Source organism: Diadema setosum, chromosome 20, assembly GCF_964275005.1.
Source record: "Diadema setosum chromosome 20, eeDiaSeto1, whole genome shotgun sequence".
Classification (NCBI taxonomy): domain Eukaryota; kingdom Metazoa; phylum Echinodermata; class Echinoidea; order Diadematoida; family Diadematidae; genus Diadema; species Diadema setosum.
In genome coordinates this window covers 533,873-551,261 of record NC_092704.1, presented here as the reverse complement: position 1 = coordinate 551,261, position 17,389 = coordinate 533,873, and the positions used below count along the sequence as shown (strand labels likewise).

At 39.4% G+C, this 17,389-nt stretch overlaps 1 protein-coding gene across 1 annotated transcript; it reads left to right on the top strand.

The window, feature by feature from the left end:
• Positions 1 to 4,517: 4,517 nt before the first annotated feature.
• Positions 4,518 to 16,731, top strand: LOC140243826 (uncharacterized). The gene is made up of 2 exons (XM_072323494.1): positions 4,518 to 4,716; positions 14,279 to 16,731. The coding sequence occupies exon 2, from the start codon at positions 14,322 to 14,324 to the stop codon at positions 14,664 to 14,666; it is 345 nt and encodes a 114-aa protein (XP_072179595.1). The 5' UTR covers positions 4,518 to 4,716; positions 14,279 to 14,321; the 3' UTR covers positions 14,667 to 16,731.
• The last annotated feature ends 658 nt before the right edge of the window (positions 16,732 to 17,389 follow it).

Genomic DNA, 17,389 nt, shown 5'->3' with positions numbered 1-17,389 from the left:
ATAGGATGCTATACATGGGGTCATACGAGACATGAGTATCATTTGTTTGATTTTTTAAGTTTCACTCGACAAGAAAAGACACATTTTTACAGCTGATTTTCTGGCACGATTCGTCTTGCAAACATTCAGGCAGCAGCCATTGTTCACAGACCTGATAAGATTTGTCACATAAATGGATCAATGGGTGAAGAATACTGCACATCAAAAGTACTCTTATTTGGTATACGAGTACAATTTACACAGCTCAATGTGGAATCTTGCGATGAATTGAAACAGTATAATGATGTGATTTCATTAGCTAGTCATCTTACTTTATCTTAAATGTCACACGCATAATAGGGTTTTGAACATAACTCATTCCAGTTTCACTGAACAAATTTCTACGAAGTTCGGCTTGCTTTATGATTGCCCAATATTACAAAACACTTATACAAATTAATTTCTCTTTTGTTATTGTATTCTCTACGCGAAAAATTGAAATTAAGTACTTGAGTGCCTCAATGCAGCATGCCCGCATAATTAATTAAGACACGTCAAACCACAGAGTAAACCTCGCCAAACCTTCTGTAACTAGAGTACTATAGGGCACTGTATGTATATGTATGTATGTATGTATGTATGTATATATGTATGTATGTATGTGTGTATGTATGTATGTATGTATAATATGTATATGTATGTATTTATGTATGGAGGATGCATGTATAATGGTGTTTCCCTTGTGTGCGATAAATCATGTGTATACATAATGATAAAATCAATGTTGTCCCCTTATCTCAGTAGACATCGAAAATAAACGGTAATCCTAGCCTTAATATGAAGAGCTCATTTGCAAAAGGGATTAGATCCATTTTTGATGAAAATTGAGTTATTAGCGTCCGGCTGCACAGAATTCCATTTGAGTTAGTTACAGTGAAAATTTCAAATCCAGACAAACATTTGAATAGAAATTATAGCAACATTAGATTTTGATTTTCTATACACTTGTGTACGAATTCTCACAAACAAAACAGTTTTTCTCTAAAGTATTAAAAGTGGATCTAGCCCCTTTTGCAAATAAACTCCTCATATACAGCCCATCCCGTTCCCCATCAATTCCCCAACAAAAAGTGAAATACATTTTGCATGGTTTCAAATGTTCCCATAATTGTGGAGGAAAGACGCAAAACGTGAATGTTCTTTATTATTTTGTTTGTCTTCTTGTAGGCAAACTGTTGTTGTTTTGTAGTGACATTGATGACTGGCTAGAAGCAGTATACTTGATATACTTTTCTATTAGAGCGCAAGGATAACGCGGAAGACTAGCAAATGAAATATACGGCAATGGGAAATCCCAGTTATGATAGAAAGTAGGGCCTACTTGACAAGGATGGAATCACTTCCATATGCAGCTGGTTGCCATGGACACCCCTTTTAGATGAGGGAGATTTTGGGCCGCTAGCCAAATTCGCTTCATAACTGTCGCAACGCAGCTTTAATCTCCAGGCATCGTGCTTCACCGAGTGGTCTACATTTTAAAGGGAAAGATCAGTAACAGGATTATGTTCGACTAAAGTAGGAGAGGTTACTCATGGGGTGTCAATAAGAGCAATGTGGATGGGAAGATACCTTAAGGCATTAGCACATCATCAGAAGTATCGTCCCTAAAGTTCCAAAGGTGGCCTCTTTGGTAGGGCACAAGTAGGTTAAGATGTCGACACTCGCGTGCTAAGGCCCATGTGTGTGAATCCATATCCTTCTTTATCACCTGGAGTCAATATACATTGATACGTGTCATAACCCTCTTCTAGTCAGTCGACCATGGACTTTATGTCTTCTTTACATCAACCAAACCACGTATCATCTCAACACACGATACACAGGCACTGATCGACTTGTAATCTCCTCGGCGGCACGCTTCTACACTGAGAAGTAGGGTAATACAGAACAAAATCTGTGCGAGCACATTCTATAAAAAGAGGTGATGAGAAGGAATACGATATAGAATACGTAGTGACATTTTATAATGTTATATCACAGTTTAATGCATGTTATAATGGTGTTAATGATAGTTGTATAAAGAATGTATCTTTGGTGGCGCCGGCGAGAACTGTGATGGGGGACCCTGGCAGCGATAGTGACCAATGTGGGTAGTGGGAACATTTTGGTATAGTTATAAAACAAATAGATAACCTTCTCACTTCCGTTGTTGCTGTTATATTTGTCAGGAAATTTAAAAGAGTACAAAGACTCGACTGAAGGGAGTGAAGGAAACGAGAGTTATGGCAGGCAGGCACACTGCACGTACACTAACCAACACACACATAATGATTATACACACCCACATACAGCATAATTTGTTCGGCATATATGTTTATATATATGTGTGTGTGTGTGTGTGTGTGTGTGTGTGATTGAATATGGTTATATGGGGTAGTATATAAAACGCATTGTTTGTTTGTTTTGTTTTGTTTTTGGACCTACAGACCACAACCACAAGAGACATTATAATATTATATAATAATGCAATAAGTGTAATAGATTTGTCGTCATAATCATGTCAGACCTTTTTTGTGAACCTTCGTTTCGTATGATTTGTTTGCCAATGTATAGAAACACTAATGTTGGCATACATTATGTGAAAATTAATGTATATGAGATATTAATAAGGCATAGGTCCTAAACCATGAAAAAATTGTCAATGAGTAAATTTACGGATTGTACCGTAATTGTGTGGTAATATAGGTAGTGATGGTGAGATAGCAATTCGTTTATAACAATGATAATCCGGATGGCACTATATCTTGAGACAGAAAAACACAAAGGAAGAGAAGGAGGAAGTAAGAAGTGGAAGAGTTAGGAGGAAATGAAGAAGATGATGAATTCCACATTATTCTTCTTTTATAAAATTGACATCGTACCCAGGCATCGTACAAACAACTTGTGATGGATTTATATACGCACAGCTGATTTCACACGACCCTGTTTTTGTTGTTGGTTGTATCATTTTCATTTGTCAATTGTTTCCCTTCATTAACTTAGACAGGAAGCAAAGCAGACCACCTCAAAAAGATTAAGTATGAGATTAAATCAGTTGGTGTTCTACGAATGTGATCGAAACACTGATTAATAAACTCTGACATTGTATTATTAACGTGCCTCAGCATGAGCCATGGATAGTCTGTCACTCTGGAAGAAGAATTGTCCAAGCTGTCCAAGGTCTGCGTGTAGAAGTAATCCTACCCCTGGAAAAACCTGTCACATGCACAACTTACTGGCCTAGTCCCTTCCCTCGCAACTCTCTTGGCACATACACGAATGTTGAATAATCATCACACACCGCCATCAATCATACAGCTGTACGAAGAGCGGAATAAAAGCAACAGAACAAGTTTATCCAATGTTTTCCATCCACCGACCTAAGATGCTCACTTAAGAAACGTGATAGATCTCTTCTCCACCTCTACCTGGATTTCTTATAACAGTCATCTCTGGATACGCGTCCTACATCATGAGTTTGATGTGTAAAGCTATCACTTAACAAAGCTAAATTTCCTAGACATAACACCTCATTGTGTCTATATACCACACCGACATTGTTTTTCTATCTCGAGTTTCCCATCTTTACCAGAAAATGATGTCTGTGTATATGAAGGTCTCTATATTGAAATCGCTATAGCCTACTCTGGAACAGAAAAACGCTTACTGGGGCAACGCTGTAAATTCATTCCCTCTAATTCATGATCTACAAGAAAAAAACAATCACTTTGCACTTGAAGTCATGAAAACCCCTAGAACAGACAGTTCTGGCAAAATTTCTCCGAATTCCGCAAAAACGGGTAATGTGTAAAAAGTACTGAGTTCTCTTTCTCTCCCTTTAAGAATGAAAAGTATATCACAATCATGTAGGCCTACATGCATGGATTCATATATTAAGAATAAAATGCGGTATTTCACATATGTATGCCGCAATGTCTGTTGTATTTCGGGACCATCCATCTTTACTTCATTAGGTTTACTGAAAAACCATGAACCATTATTTATTAAAGACCACGTGCAATAAAGAAGTTCAGCGAAATTCCTCTCCGAAGTTACGTGCCTGCATGGAAATGAAATACTGTAATCATGCCCAATGTGCGAAGATAGTGCAAAACTGCATGGAACGGATGGGATACAGTCCATGTTGTCTGATACTATACCACGCTCTACCAGGCTATCTACCTAAGACAGCCCCAATCCGTGCACTCCACGATCCCATTGGTGTGTGTAGCGGTAAATATGCCATTGTCCGGTCGACACATGGTATGACCCACAGCTAGGCGATCTCTACGACTTGCCCTCTCGTACCTACACACGTGCCTCTTACTATCCCAGAGACCAGCTCGGGTTATCCTCTTCAAAATTCCTTCCCATCTCGTGTGTATGGCTTATCGCTCGAAAACTTAGCGCAGGAATTCGCTCAATATTGTTTGTTAACTCGTCTTTATCATCTCTGGGTTTGGATAAGCTCTATCCCGAACACACCTCAAATCAAACAAGAGAAAGAATACAGTGCCTAATTTTCCTGTTCAGGACGTGTGTGGTATTGAATCTCTCTCCATCTCGCATGGGATGAACAATTTGCACTCTGTGCTGAACTCCGCTGAACTGGAACTGGTATCAATCCACCCCTCGGGAAAGTAGTCTGGAATATTGCAACTGTAGCTGCGACTACGCGGGGCTGACGTGCCGCAGGAGGTAAGGTCTAGTACTTTCTGAACTCCAAAACGCGTAGACATTTAAAGTTTCATATTTCCAAATAAAATCAAACAAAAATGATTCGGGCATTTCAAGACACTTATTAATGTATTAGAATTTTGATAGACTGTAATTCATGCATTCATAAAAGACGGATGCACACAACAAGAACGCACGAACTTAACTCTTCCGAGAAAATATATCATTGACTTTGCCTCCAAGAGAACAAACATCTAGAGTTCAGAGTATAGTATCATGTTAGTTTACCATCGTAAGCAAATTGCGTTTAGCCAATACTTTTTAACTGTTGTCAGCCCCATTACCCATGTTAATCGCACACAAAATGCAAAGTCAATTTTTGTGTATGATAGGATTAATGGTTGTAAGTATGTGAATTCCAAGTTACCATGAACGATTTATTTCTCTTGACGTTTGTGTATAGTCTCCCTTCTGAGCTCACTTTCCTTGTTCGCCAATTTCTGGAGAATTCCAGGAGCGGCAGGGGTCAAATTTGTCACGTTGGGATAATTCTCCCAGAGGGCTTTCTGTGTAGAGTCACGTGAATAGCGTCGACGTATTGGTCAAGAATTCGTATGGTAACACTATGATGGTCATTGCCAAACTATGCCATAAAAACGGTTGCTTGAGCAGCAGGCGGTAACTGATTATTTGCGCTCTAATGCGACTGTGTGAGAGAGGATTTGTATTCTGTCAAACTTTACTCTTGATCATCTATGTTTCATGTTTGTTCCGTCATGTCCGTCCTCTTGATCAGTCTTTCATCCCTAATATCTGGACCAGAACAGATATTTACTTTAAGTTAACGATGGGCGGATTGAATATGAATCTTTGTTTACACTTTGTGCAGATAATATTATAATCGTATTAACGTTTTCCCTTCAGTCTCGTTGTAATCCTTTTGATACTCACGTTAAACTTTCGTCACGTGATTCCAAATTTCGCCACGATTTAAATCATCGCAGCTCATTTTGTTTTCTTTTTGAAGTACAATGTGCTTTGAAAAAAAACAACAACAAGAAGCAAAACAATTTGGGAACTGAAAGTGGGATAGATGTCTTAATCATTGTGGAAGGGCATTATTATGACAATATAGCATCTAAGAAGAAAATCAAATATTTTGTAGGATGAGAAACTTTTTTGTTTGGTTTCTTTTCCGGATGGTACCTTTATTTTTACTTGGTCTTAGAAAAAAAACCTCCAGTCATGATGGAGCTGCATGCTTGATACACTTAAAAACTGTTATTTTTTTTATCAGCCTGCTTTAAAGTGATAATCCTGAATAACATGGAAGGAAAAGAACGTTAATGGTAGCTTTGTGCCTCCTTATAGAGGTCACGTGACCGGTCCTAGGCGATGAGTTCGAAGACCTCCTACTTCGCTGCATCAATTTTCGCACTCTTTATACAACGACGCCGGCACGACGGCAGACTAATTGCTGTCAGGTCCTGGCTAGTGAAAGGTTGAGTTGTTTGCTTAACTGCTGGATGTACGAAATGACATCACTAATAGTACTGACATTAAATTTACTTGAGTGCGGGGTACGAATCCCGCATTTCATAGCACTTATACGCCTGATTGAAAATGAACCTTACACAATTTCATAAAAACTGACCAAAGACATCATTCCAGTGCTAAGTAACAGAAACTGATTGGTAACGAGTGTAAATAATGAATGTAACAATACTAAGAGCTCACAACCTTCAGTCAGTGATCTTCGTTATTTTGAAGATCCTCAAGCTTATAATGTACGACAATACCGTGTTGATATAATCAGGTAGTGCTCGACACTGATTCTTCGACAATATCTAACTATAAGGCTTCAAAAGTATTGTCAGTATTTATCTATATGCTTTGCTAGGTTTCATGTACAATATTGGAAAATTGGATTCTATTGGAAAAAGATGGCGATTGAAATAGTATATTCCGTGACTACGCATATAGTATTATACTTTATGGACTAACTTGAAGGGACCGCGGAATGCTTGTTAGTGTAGGGCTGCGACGGGAGGGGGGGGGGGAGAGTGAGGGGGCAGTCTTATGATAAGATATAGTGCACTTGGTTGGGTCAAGGGTTAATGTTTCTCTCCCATCCCCTTTGAATATACGGTGTAGCTGCCTCATTCAAGAACACTATTATTACGTAGGATGACATTCAAATGAAATAATTTTTAGTTGAAAAGGCTGCACAATTTTAGTACATGTTGCAAATAAAATTGGCGGGACTTCAGTATATTCTCGTCTTATTATGAGTTCGATATGATTATGCACATCTCTTTAGATTAAAGACTTTAAAAACATTTATAGGCCCACTTTTCAGTATTAACTGTTAGATAAGTGGGATTGGGCGATGTCTTTCACTTACACATCGATGCTCGAATAGTTGTTTTTTTATTAAAAAAAAGACTTTTGATATGAGTAGGATGGGCTTAAGCTTTCCCATTACACTTCTGCACCGACCTCATTGAGTTCACGTGTTTTGACAGTGCCCTAGTCACTAGAACGTGGGACAAAAGTATCCCACACTTTAGAGCAATGACAAATGAAATGGGGCCCTTAATTCGTACAAAAACCTTATCCATGGAGTAGGCCTATGATATGTTATAGGCAGGGTGTGTTGAGACGGGGATAGCACCACGCAACAATAGTGCACTGTTCGAGTGACTGTTCGAGCCATCGTGCGTATTCACATCTGCCATTTGTTGCCTGTATTATACGGAGAGTGTTGTTTCCATACACGGTTGTAAAACCGAGGCACTTGTGCTGTACTCAATGAATCCCCCCCCCCCCCCTCGCCACCTTCCTCAGGTGATCAGCAAATATTTGATTAATTAGTGATTTTACACTGCCCAACACTAATCTTGTGTTCATGTCATCTTGTACGACTCAGCAAACAAGACGGGCGTGTTGACGGTATTTGTGCACCAAACTGTTTCCGTACTATATGGATGACGCCACTGTCTATATTTCACATCCTACCTAGATTACAAATGAAGAGTCTAATTGCAAAAAGGTCTAAGCGCTATTTTTAAACATATCAAAGTAAGTTCATCATCAGATAGAGCACAATTAAACCTTTCCAGTAATACCTCATTTATAACATAACAAGGAATGTTCTAGAAGTTATGATTGAACTTCAACTTCAACAACAACAACAACAACAACAACAGCAGCAGCAGCAACAACAACAACAACAAACGGAAGAACTGTTTTTATTCTGATGTGATTTGACGGAAAAGACCCATTCACGTGATACATAATACCACAATCCAAAGCCCATGACAATCTGATGCTTGCGTGTGCTCTCTTTAATAGCATAATATGAAGTGATTGAGTGCATACATTGAAAGTCAATCGCATCGTATTAGAGGATTAGCACCCTTGCCTTCACTCTCTAAACCAATCTTCACTAGATGTGAAACTGTAGACTCACTCTGTTCATACGAGCTTGTGCCACCGACACAGTGTACCAAATCAGTTACGTGGATTGTTGAAGTCGAGTAGAGTGGGTTGTTGAGTGGTGTGTATGTGGGACACCCTGACCTTTCTACCAAGAGACGGTAGACAAGCCGATTGGATCTCCGGATGGGCTCCCAGGTCCCAGGGAGGCCCAATCTAGGGGGAGGATGTAGTCAAACGTGAAACAAGAACTACTTTCACTAGCCTTGTGATAACAGCCACAATAATTACGTCTGATTAATTCGCCTGTGCTAGGTTAGTCACGGGCAATGGTTGAGTTTCTTGATGCTGAAGGTGGATTTAGGTTTGTAATCTGATAAACCTCACCTCCTGAAAAGTCTTATATCCCTACGATTTGTTTTTCTCATTTATGTCACACATCAAAATAATGTTTCCTCCTGTCAAGCTTCTCAGAGTATCTAAAGAAAGTCAGGTAAAGACATAATATGATAAGTGAATGAGTTTTTCTGATATCACGGATTAATTTGCATACATCACTCTCACCTTTTTCTTCATGCTAAAATTGATCTTGGAAGACGATTTAATGTGATGTTGATATCAATCCATTTACCTACTATCGAGCTATTACAATTCAAAACAATATATAGAGAGTTAGAGAGTGCACAAGTAAATGCTAGCTCGAGAGACAAACAGACAAATAAACAAACAGCTAACTGTTTAATGTAAAATATGAACTGACAATTAAGAGACACACGCAGAATATGAAAACTACCATATTAGACAATGTTAGAGCATGATATAAGATTTTCCAAGGGTAAATAGTATCCTGCTTTTCGAGAAAAAAGTAAAACAAAAGAAGTTTAAAGTTGAATTCCAAAGAACTGCAATTTTTAAGTAAATGCACTAGGGAGATATCTTTGAATAGTGGAAAAAGTCAGACATTAATATCTTTGTAGTGCTGTTGAGTTGATTCATAGATTTCTTTTCTCTCTCCTCGGGGACTTCGCAGAGTACTTTACTGTGTAAACAATTTAAACTGGCATTCCTTGAACCTATTCACGCTTACTTTGGTTTCTTCTCACACGTACATGTACTTTCTTGCTATTAAACGACCCGCTGGGAAAGCTAGTTTGACGTCATCGCTTAAAGTATTGTAGTGTTACGTTTACCACTGTGACGTTTATCACTGTCACGTGACAAGAGACACGTGCCACATGACTTAAAGGGAATTGATATAATGTAAGGAGAAGAGGTGAAGGGAACAAGGGAACTTTTTTTTAATAGCAATTTCTGCATACCATCATGTACAATCCATGCGAAATCGTCATTTTTATTTGCATTTTTCTCTTGGTCACCATGGTCACATAACAGGTTTAATGCGATTTCCAAGTAATTTCCGTCTAGTCAGTACTATAATTGCCTCCACCCCCGTTTAATTGCCACTTCAAAAATAATGAAAATCGGTAATATTGCATTCGTTAATCTGCCATACGTGTAACCTATAATTTGTGTATGCATGCTGTTAATTTTCTTTCGAATGGTCTCTCATATTGAGGATGAAATAGTCTAAACTTTGGAAAGTTATGTTGTCGGACAAAGTATGTCGGCCCTTATATCGCTGTATATAAACCTCATAGATATCACTGATGTTCCCCTAACGACCAGCTAATTATGTAGACGGTTCGTTCAATATTATACGAATAATTTATGAGTTGTGAGTGCATCAGGGCACGAATATCGCACGAGGCGCGAGATAAGCCACTGGTCTATTCAACAAGGCGCGTAGCGCCGCGTTGAATAGACCAGTAGCGAATCTCGCGCCGAGTGCGATATTACGTGCCCCGATGCACGAACAAAATCATAAATTATTCGTTTTATACAACACCTTGTCCACAATCACAGTACTAAATTAGAGACCGCCAACTCAGGAAGGCCCAAAAATAGATTTTAGGCTGAGAATTGTAAACCACCAAAGAGATGCTGCTTTCAAACACTCGTCATGATTCGACCACACAGCCACAAGAATCACAAACTCTGCAGGGTCTATATCCATTCTACACTAACGTTAGATCGAGTCAGGCCTGACTGTTAGGCCCATCTGAGATGTCGGTAGATCTAGTAGTAAGTCTAGACTTTGTCTATTTCCGAAATTGATTCTGTATAAAAACACAGAAAAATAATCAAATTACGGTTTCTCAACTTGAAATGAAGTCTTGATTTTGGGATCACTGTCGTCCACGTAGCAGATCAGAGTCAAAAGTAAAAACACAGCAGTAGATAAGGCCGCAATACATATGCAACTATAGCTAGGTAAAGTAGCTGCGCGTACACGTTAACGTTGCAGTACTCCGCCGGTAAGGTCTGTGAACTTACCGGCAGCGCAGCCTAGCCGGCCATACGCCAGCACGTAGTTTGCTGGCGCTTTGTTAGTGTGAGCGGCCGTGCATTAGTAGCCCCCCGCGAAGCCGTGCTATAGTACCTTCGAGCCGTGCAATAGGCCCCTGGCATGGGCCTATTGCATGGCTGTCACTCTCAATGAGTTTGATAGGTATTTTCTATTGAATGTCATGTGACATGTTCTTGGCCAATCACAATTCGACATCATTCTAAGGTGTTGTATAATTCATGCTATGCAATGATACATCGTAACTCATGGCTTGAAAGGCATTATTAGAATTGACCATGATTATTTAGTTAACTTTACCTTTCTAGATCATGCTTTATCTTCCGAGTCATTTAATTCTCCACTATAATGGAGATAAGACAATCCTATACGGAAGTCAAACAAAATCCCATCATTCGGATTTGCATTAAAAAAAAAAATCGAATTAAACTGAACGTACGGTACATATTCATGATATTTTGTGCTGTGAGACGTTATACACCTATCAATGTACTGTATATTACAGTTTGTGCGTTGGTCTGCATGGAACAATCTATTACCATCTCTTTCTTTTTTCCCATACTGGCTTTGAACAGAGTAATGGGGAACAAGGTGACCAAGGAAATATCACACGCCTCTGTGGTCAGAAAAGAACTTTGCCATGTAGTACAAAAACGTGCTCTTTTAACTCGAGTGTGACCTCTGTATAAAGCGAGTCTGCTTTGCAGGGAAGATAGACGTCTACTAGCCCCTAGCGTGCTGCGGTGTCGGTTTTCTCGCCGCCATGTTATACGTGTATCTTGATTACACCTGTCGTTCGACGCGGTATAGCCAGCCCCCCCCCCCCCCCCCCCTCTTGCTCTGATGTTGACCTCTTTACCTTGGCATACCAAACATTTCAAGAAAACACTGTGCGTATTCAGGATGTCTGGACTGTACAGTGTAACTCCGTAAGTTTGTAATAGATTTTTATGAAGTTCATCAAATCTAATTCAGAATTCTACGTCTGCATAAGTTCAGTATAGACTGCCTTGCGTGCTACAGTCACATTGATCACCAAGCCATGTTGACAGCAATGAAAGTAAAATTGCTATGTTGATGGTAATTCCAGTGAGCAGTGAATTGTTAGTGCATACGGGGAAAGTTTCTCTATTTTCTGAGAGATGTTTACGCCATAAGTCGTCACTTCTTTCTTTGCAGCGCTCTCTGAATCCTGAAAAGATAACCAATCATCAAATCCGTCCATGTTATGTTTTCCTTGCTAATCTAAGATGCACGAGAAACATTCCTTATTAGGACCATGAAGGCTCAAGAAAACAAAAAACCGAATTGTAGTTGCACGCATTGTGCAAACGCACCCCCCCCCCCATCTATAGCGACATTCTGCGCTCATGTTGCCAGTATGTTGTCCGACTTCTTTGTCCTTTAGGATAACTTATGTGCATTAGCACTGCATACTGGTAGTGTGTTTTAAGGTGTTGTTCTATTTCTGCACTAGCTATCTTTTTAAAGGGAATGAAATCCAAGTATTAATGTGGATTTAACAGTGAATGCAGAAAAATTAAGAGAACATACCAGTGAAGTTTGAGGGAAAATCGGACTGTTCGTTCTGTGGCTGGATAAAATGACTACAACAATTCACAGTATCACAGTAGGACAACGATCATAAACAAAGGATTTGTTATAAAGAGAATTCCATAGAATATTTAACCTTTTTAATGAAACATACATATTACTTCCAGTTATTACTGACATAATATCTTGAATGTGATATCAGGCAGTACTCCGCTGCCTTCCGAACGAGATAAGCCAAATGATTTTACGTGATTTTCATGACCATCTCATGTAATAATAATTATGCTGTCCTTATAGAGTGTCCTGCCATTATGATTGCCACAGAACTGCCAGGCAGCCATTTTCTGCACAAGGTTCAAAACAAGGGTATATAGGTGAAAAACCCATGCCAGGAATGTACGCATCGGGTATAGGGTTCAAATCACTGATCATGATGAAGAGGCCGTGACATCACTCTCTGCTACCATGGCGCTGTCTCTCAGCAAAACCTACTACATCTTAATCTGTGGTTGATTCGATAAACTCTGAGAATTCATAACTCCTAGATTTGAAACAATTATAGTTAGTATAGTAAACAAAACAAGTTCTCAAGGAGAAAAACTATATCATAAACGCGATCAGTGGCGATAAGATCTATATAGATATGATTATCATTGCATCGTGTCATCGGCTTCGATATAATTATCAGTGTCGTGAAGGATATTTGTCAAATGTTGTCTGGCAAATTTGTTTTTAGAAAGGCCTTCGCTGTTGGGCCAATGTCTGTTTAAATAGATGTGAAATGAAAGAGAAGGCCTCCACTCTGTATGTCTCCCGGGGTTTCAAAGTTTACTATTAGTTTAGACATGACTATTAACGGCAAAGTTCAAGGATACAGACAGACTGATAAGGACAATGAGCAAGAAAGAATTCTGTAATCAGAGTAGTGTCTGCATATTATTTCTTTTCTCTTTTTTTTTCCCTTGGGCGGGGGGGGGGGGGAGGGGAGTGGGGCGAGGAAGGGGTCATGCAAAATTTCTCAACAGGATCGCCATCTTTAGTTTCAAGGATTCATTTCCCCCCTCTCCTCTTATACTTATCCTTACGAAAAAAAAAAATCACAAAATGATTTAATCGGAGACTCTATTTCCGCGCAAATTGAAAAATAGTCGCTGGAAAGATCATTCGAACCAGACACAGGGGAAGAAATGAAATGAGAATACTTTCGAATTGGTTTCTTTGCCGCATAATTAGAGATTAAAGCTTTTGCTCAGTTTCTGTTCCAAGATTTCTATCAGTCGCTTTTCTTCAAGTATAATTACAACAACAACCATCATCAAAACTGCGCACACTAAGTGAACTTTAAATCCCAGGCACTACTTCAGTGGTAACTCTCTCTCTCTCTCTCTCTCTCTCTCTGATATGAATATAATGTTGAACGAATTAATACCCTGTATTTCGAAACTGTTATTGCAATATTCATCCTATACGACAAAGAGCTGGAGACACAGTGGCCTTTTGACAAGACTATAATTATCGCCGTACATACGGGAACGAGTGAGTGGAGGCGAGTGGAGTGAACCCTTACAGCGAAAGGACCTTATCAAAAGGCTACAGAGACACCGAGTAACCATTGTGATTCTCAATACACGATGGTAAAGACTAACATGCACATCTTAAAGCGAAGTATCCCTGAAGAAGTAGCAAAATTTGGTTCTTCATCCGAAGGGAAGACAAGATTCTGCACATCATCCTTGAGTTTTCCCCTAAAACAGAATCCGAAGAAGAGGAAAGAAGAAGAAATGGACAGTGATGGAGGAAGAAGAGGAGTAGTAATCGAAGAAGAGACAGACGAACGGAACCCGGCTTTTATCTATCCCAGCATTCATCGCCAAAGTACAGAAATCTCCAGTCGTCTTATAGACGCATATGGTATAAAAGACAAGAGTACAACTTCAATGAAGGCCGCATACGCGTTGCTGCACCAAATAATCAAAACAAAAACCATCTATATGTAAGATCCCGCGATGCTATCTACATGATCTAGAAAGGAAACTTGGAAAATGTTTGTGAACTTTCCAAAGCTGTCTTTGATGTGTGTGATAATAATGTTATAGTTTCTCTGAGCTGAGTTATAATCCATGTCTTTCTGTTTATTTCCCATCTCTCTTTCTCTCCTTTACATAGTTTTACCAAGACATTAGGGGAAGGAGACACGAGGCCTAACAAGATGGCTCTCCCAGGATTTGGTGGAGATGCTGACTCCTACTTCAACATGGCCGTCCTACTCATCCTCGACCATCAAATTAGCCAGGTGGTGCGCGTCTTGGACGTCGTGCCCTACATGGTCGGCCAGAGAACGCTGACGGACGACGAAGCGCAGCACATTGTGAGCGGAGCGACCAGTAGAATCCAGACGGAGAGGCTCGTTGCTAGGGTCAAGGTTCGGGGAATCCCGGGCTACCTACAGCTGAGGGCTGCGCTAGCAGCTTGTGGCCCAAAGTACGAGAAGCTCATTGCTACCATAGACACAAATATTCCACCACAGTACAGCAACAACGCCATGTACTACTGAAAGAATTATGTTAATGATAACTTTGTGTGTCTTACCTGTGGACAGTCAACTGTGTTTTGCCAGTGCAAATTGCCATAAATTAACAGCCATGTGATTTTCGAGGAGGGAGGCTCTTCCAGAGCGGCAACACAACTTTTGGACTGACGAGGCTACAATCCTGACGAGCTCAGAGGAGGTTTGAAGATAGCCAGCAGCAATCCTGGAGGTCAGAAAGCGGATTCTACGCACAGGCTGCTTAACGAGTAGCCTGTTCCTTTGATGTGACAGTGATAATTGGCATCATATTAATTGACTGGATCTTAAAGCGTTTAAGAGCAAATTGTTGTCTATGTAATGTTGGATTGGGTCGAGCAAAACGGCGACAGAATGAGTCAAATCTGCCAACTGTCACAACTTTGGTATGGGAGATATAAGAACAGAAGAGCTAGCAATGCCTCGATCAGTCCTTTGAGTAGCGATTTAGAGAAGTCTCGAGGAGTTTATTGGTCTTCTTGTAAGATTTTCCCTGCAAGCTGCTGGTTAGTTTGTAAACTTGACTTGTGAACATTTTGAAAATGGAAAGAAGTAACACCATTTGAAGCCAATTGTACAATTTTGAAGAGAACTCTCAATCGATCAAAAATTAATGAGATACAAATAGTTCCACGGTTTACTGGTCTCGACGCAGACTACTGAGGCCCATTTATCAATCTTAATGACTATATGATGTATTTGGAAATGGGGTTACCATTTATCAAACTTATAGTGGCTGTTTGGAAATATGACGCTCAGCTCTATTTGATTGCCTCCTTGAAGCAACTAATTTGAGGAGTTATAAGAGTAATGGGGTGAGGCTACCAAGAGTGGTGTTGCATTAGTGGAGTTATTGCACTTTTAGAGCGACGTTTCTGAAAAAAAGTACAAAAACATGTTGAATAACAATCAGACGAGACTCGAACTGAGATAAACAAACCGGATCATTCTCTTTATTGTAATATGATAGTAATGCGACATGTGTATTCAAAGGGAACAATGGTACTGGGGAAATCCCCAACAGTTTTGAAAAGAAATGCTTGGGATTCCTGACGTTCAAGGGCTGAGCTCAACGATCCGCCTCCTCGCCATGACATCTTTTGTGTTCTACAGTTGATATGAATTAACAACAGGCAACCCGTTATCTATAGCATGTATAGAGCGTTATGTGTGCCATTAAACAGCGTAACGTTACAATGGGAAATACTTTACCAGTATCTCAATCCACGAAATAAGTTTTGACGTTGTTATAGTTATCTGTATATCTAATAAAGTGGTGTATAATGATTCTATGGAAGATGGGTTTGGAGTGCTGTTCTGTTTGCATCTCATTACGTCTTCACCCTCGCTGCTATGCCAGGCAAGGTTTTTGGTGTGATTTAGATTGTTGAAGAAATGTATAGGACAAGTGTATTGTCATGTTTCTTTCCAATCATCATGGCGAATTATGGAGTAAACCACAGACTAAGTGCATACGGTACCGGACCTATATGGAGATGAAGTAAACGACTATTAAATCGTATCATTGCTCGTTTGAGTCTCTGATGAATGGGAGGGGTGCAGGCAGTAATGACCAATTGGAACATAGACCGTGTGTTGATAGAATATTGACTGATAGGGAGAATTTAAAATGTTGGTGCCTTGGTGATATGATGCAGGTACAGCATCGATGCATCTTCCTTTTTATCCGTTATCTTTCCCTTGTCTTATCTTACGAAAGAAGCAAAGTAAGAAATTCCAAGAAAGATATCATGAAGGGATTGTATAGTTTTGGTTGAGACCTAATTTCAAGTTTCTAACATTTTTTGGTAAGATAATGAGAAACCTCTTATGAAATACGAAAGAGTATGTAATTCCATGCGGAATTCAACGTTTATTTGATGAAAATTGGTTTTGAAATGGCTGAGATATCCATAACAGAACGATTCTGATGGAGCGTGGGACCCACATCTTTAATATTACGATCGTTTTGTTTTACTTTGTTTTTGGATGTTTCAGTCATTCCAAACCCGATTTTCATCAAATAAACTTTGAATTCCTCTTAAAATGGTATGCTCTGTACTATTATGAATTCCTCTTAAAATGGTATGCTCTGTACTATTATAAGTGTTTTCTTGGTATCTCGCAAAAACATAAAAGCCCATTCTCATCTCCACCTATACTGTACCATCCCTTTAATGCCGTCTCAAGTGTAGTACATAATATCATTGCTCATGGATCCACCAGTTTGTAGCTCAGCCGAGTACGCGAAGACTTTCGGTCAATTACAATCTTAAAATATGAGGGTAAATAGGAATAATTTATGATATCTTATATCTTGAACGTTATACATGTTCCTGCAACAATTGCTACATCTATGATACGTACCTTTGGAATAATGATAGGATTATTGTATCGATTAAGAATTATTCGAACATGTCACATTTTGATGTGATACCGGGTACAATGGTTGAGATCCCTTATCAATTTCTTAGTGGCATTTTGTATCCTTGCTGTTCGAAAGTTTACCACAGCTCAACATTTTGTTCTGTCTCACTTTGCATACACAGCAGAATGGCAACGTTAATGTAGTTTAGAACGGATATAACACTGAGTTATTGTTTCATGTATTATTACACATTTATGTCATCCAAGTAAACATATTAATCACTTTATTCCGACAGTCATGGGTATGCAGTCCAGTAAAACTTAAAGGGATGGTGTAGTACTGG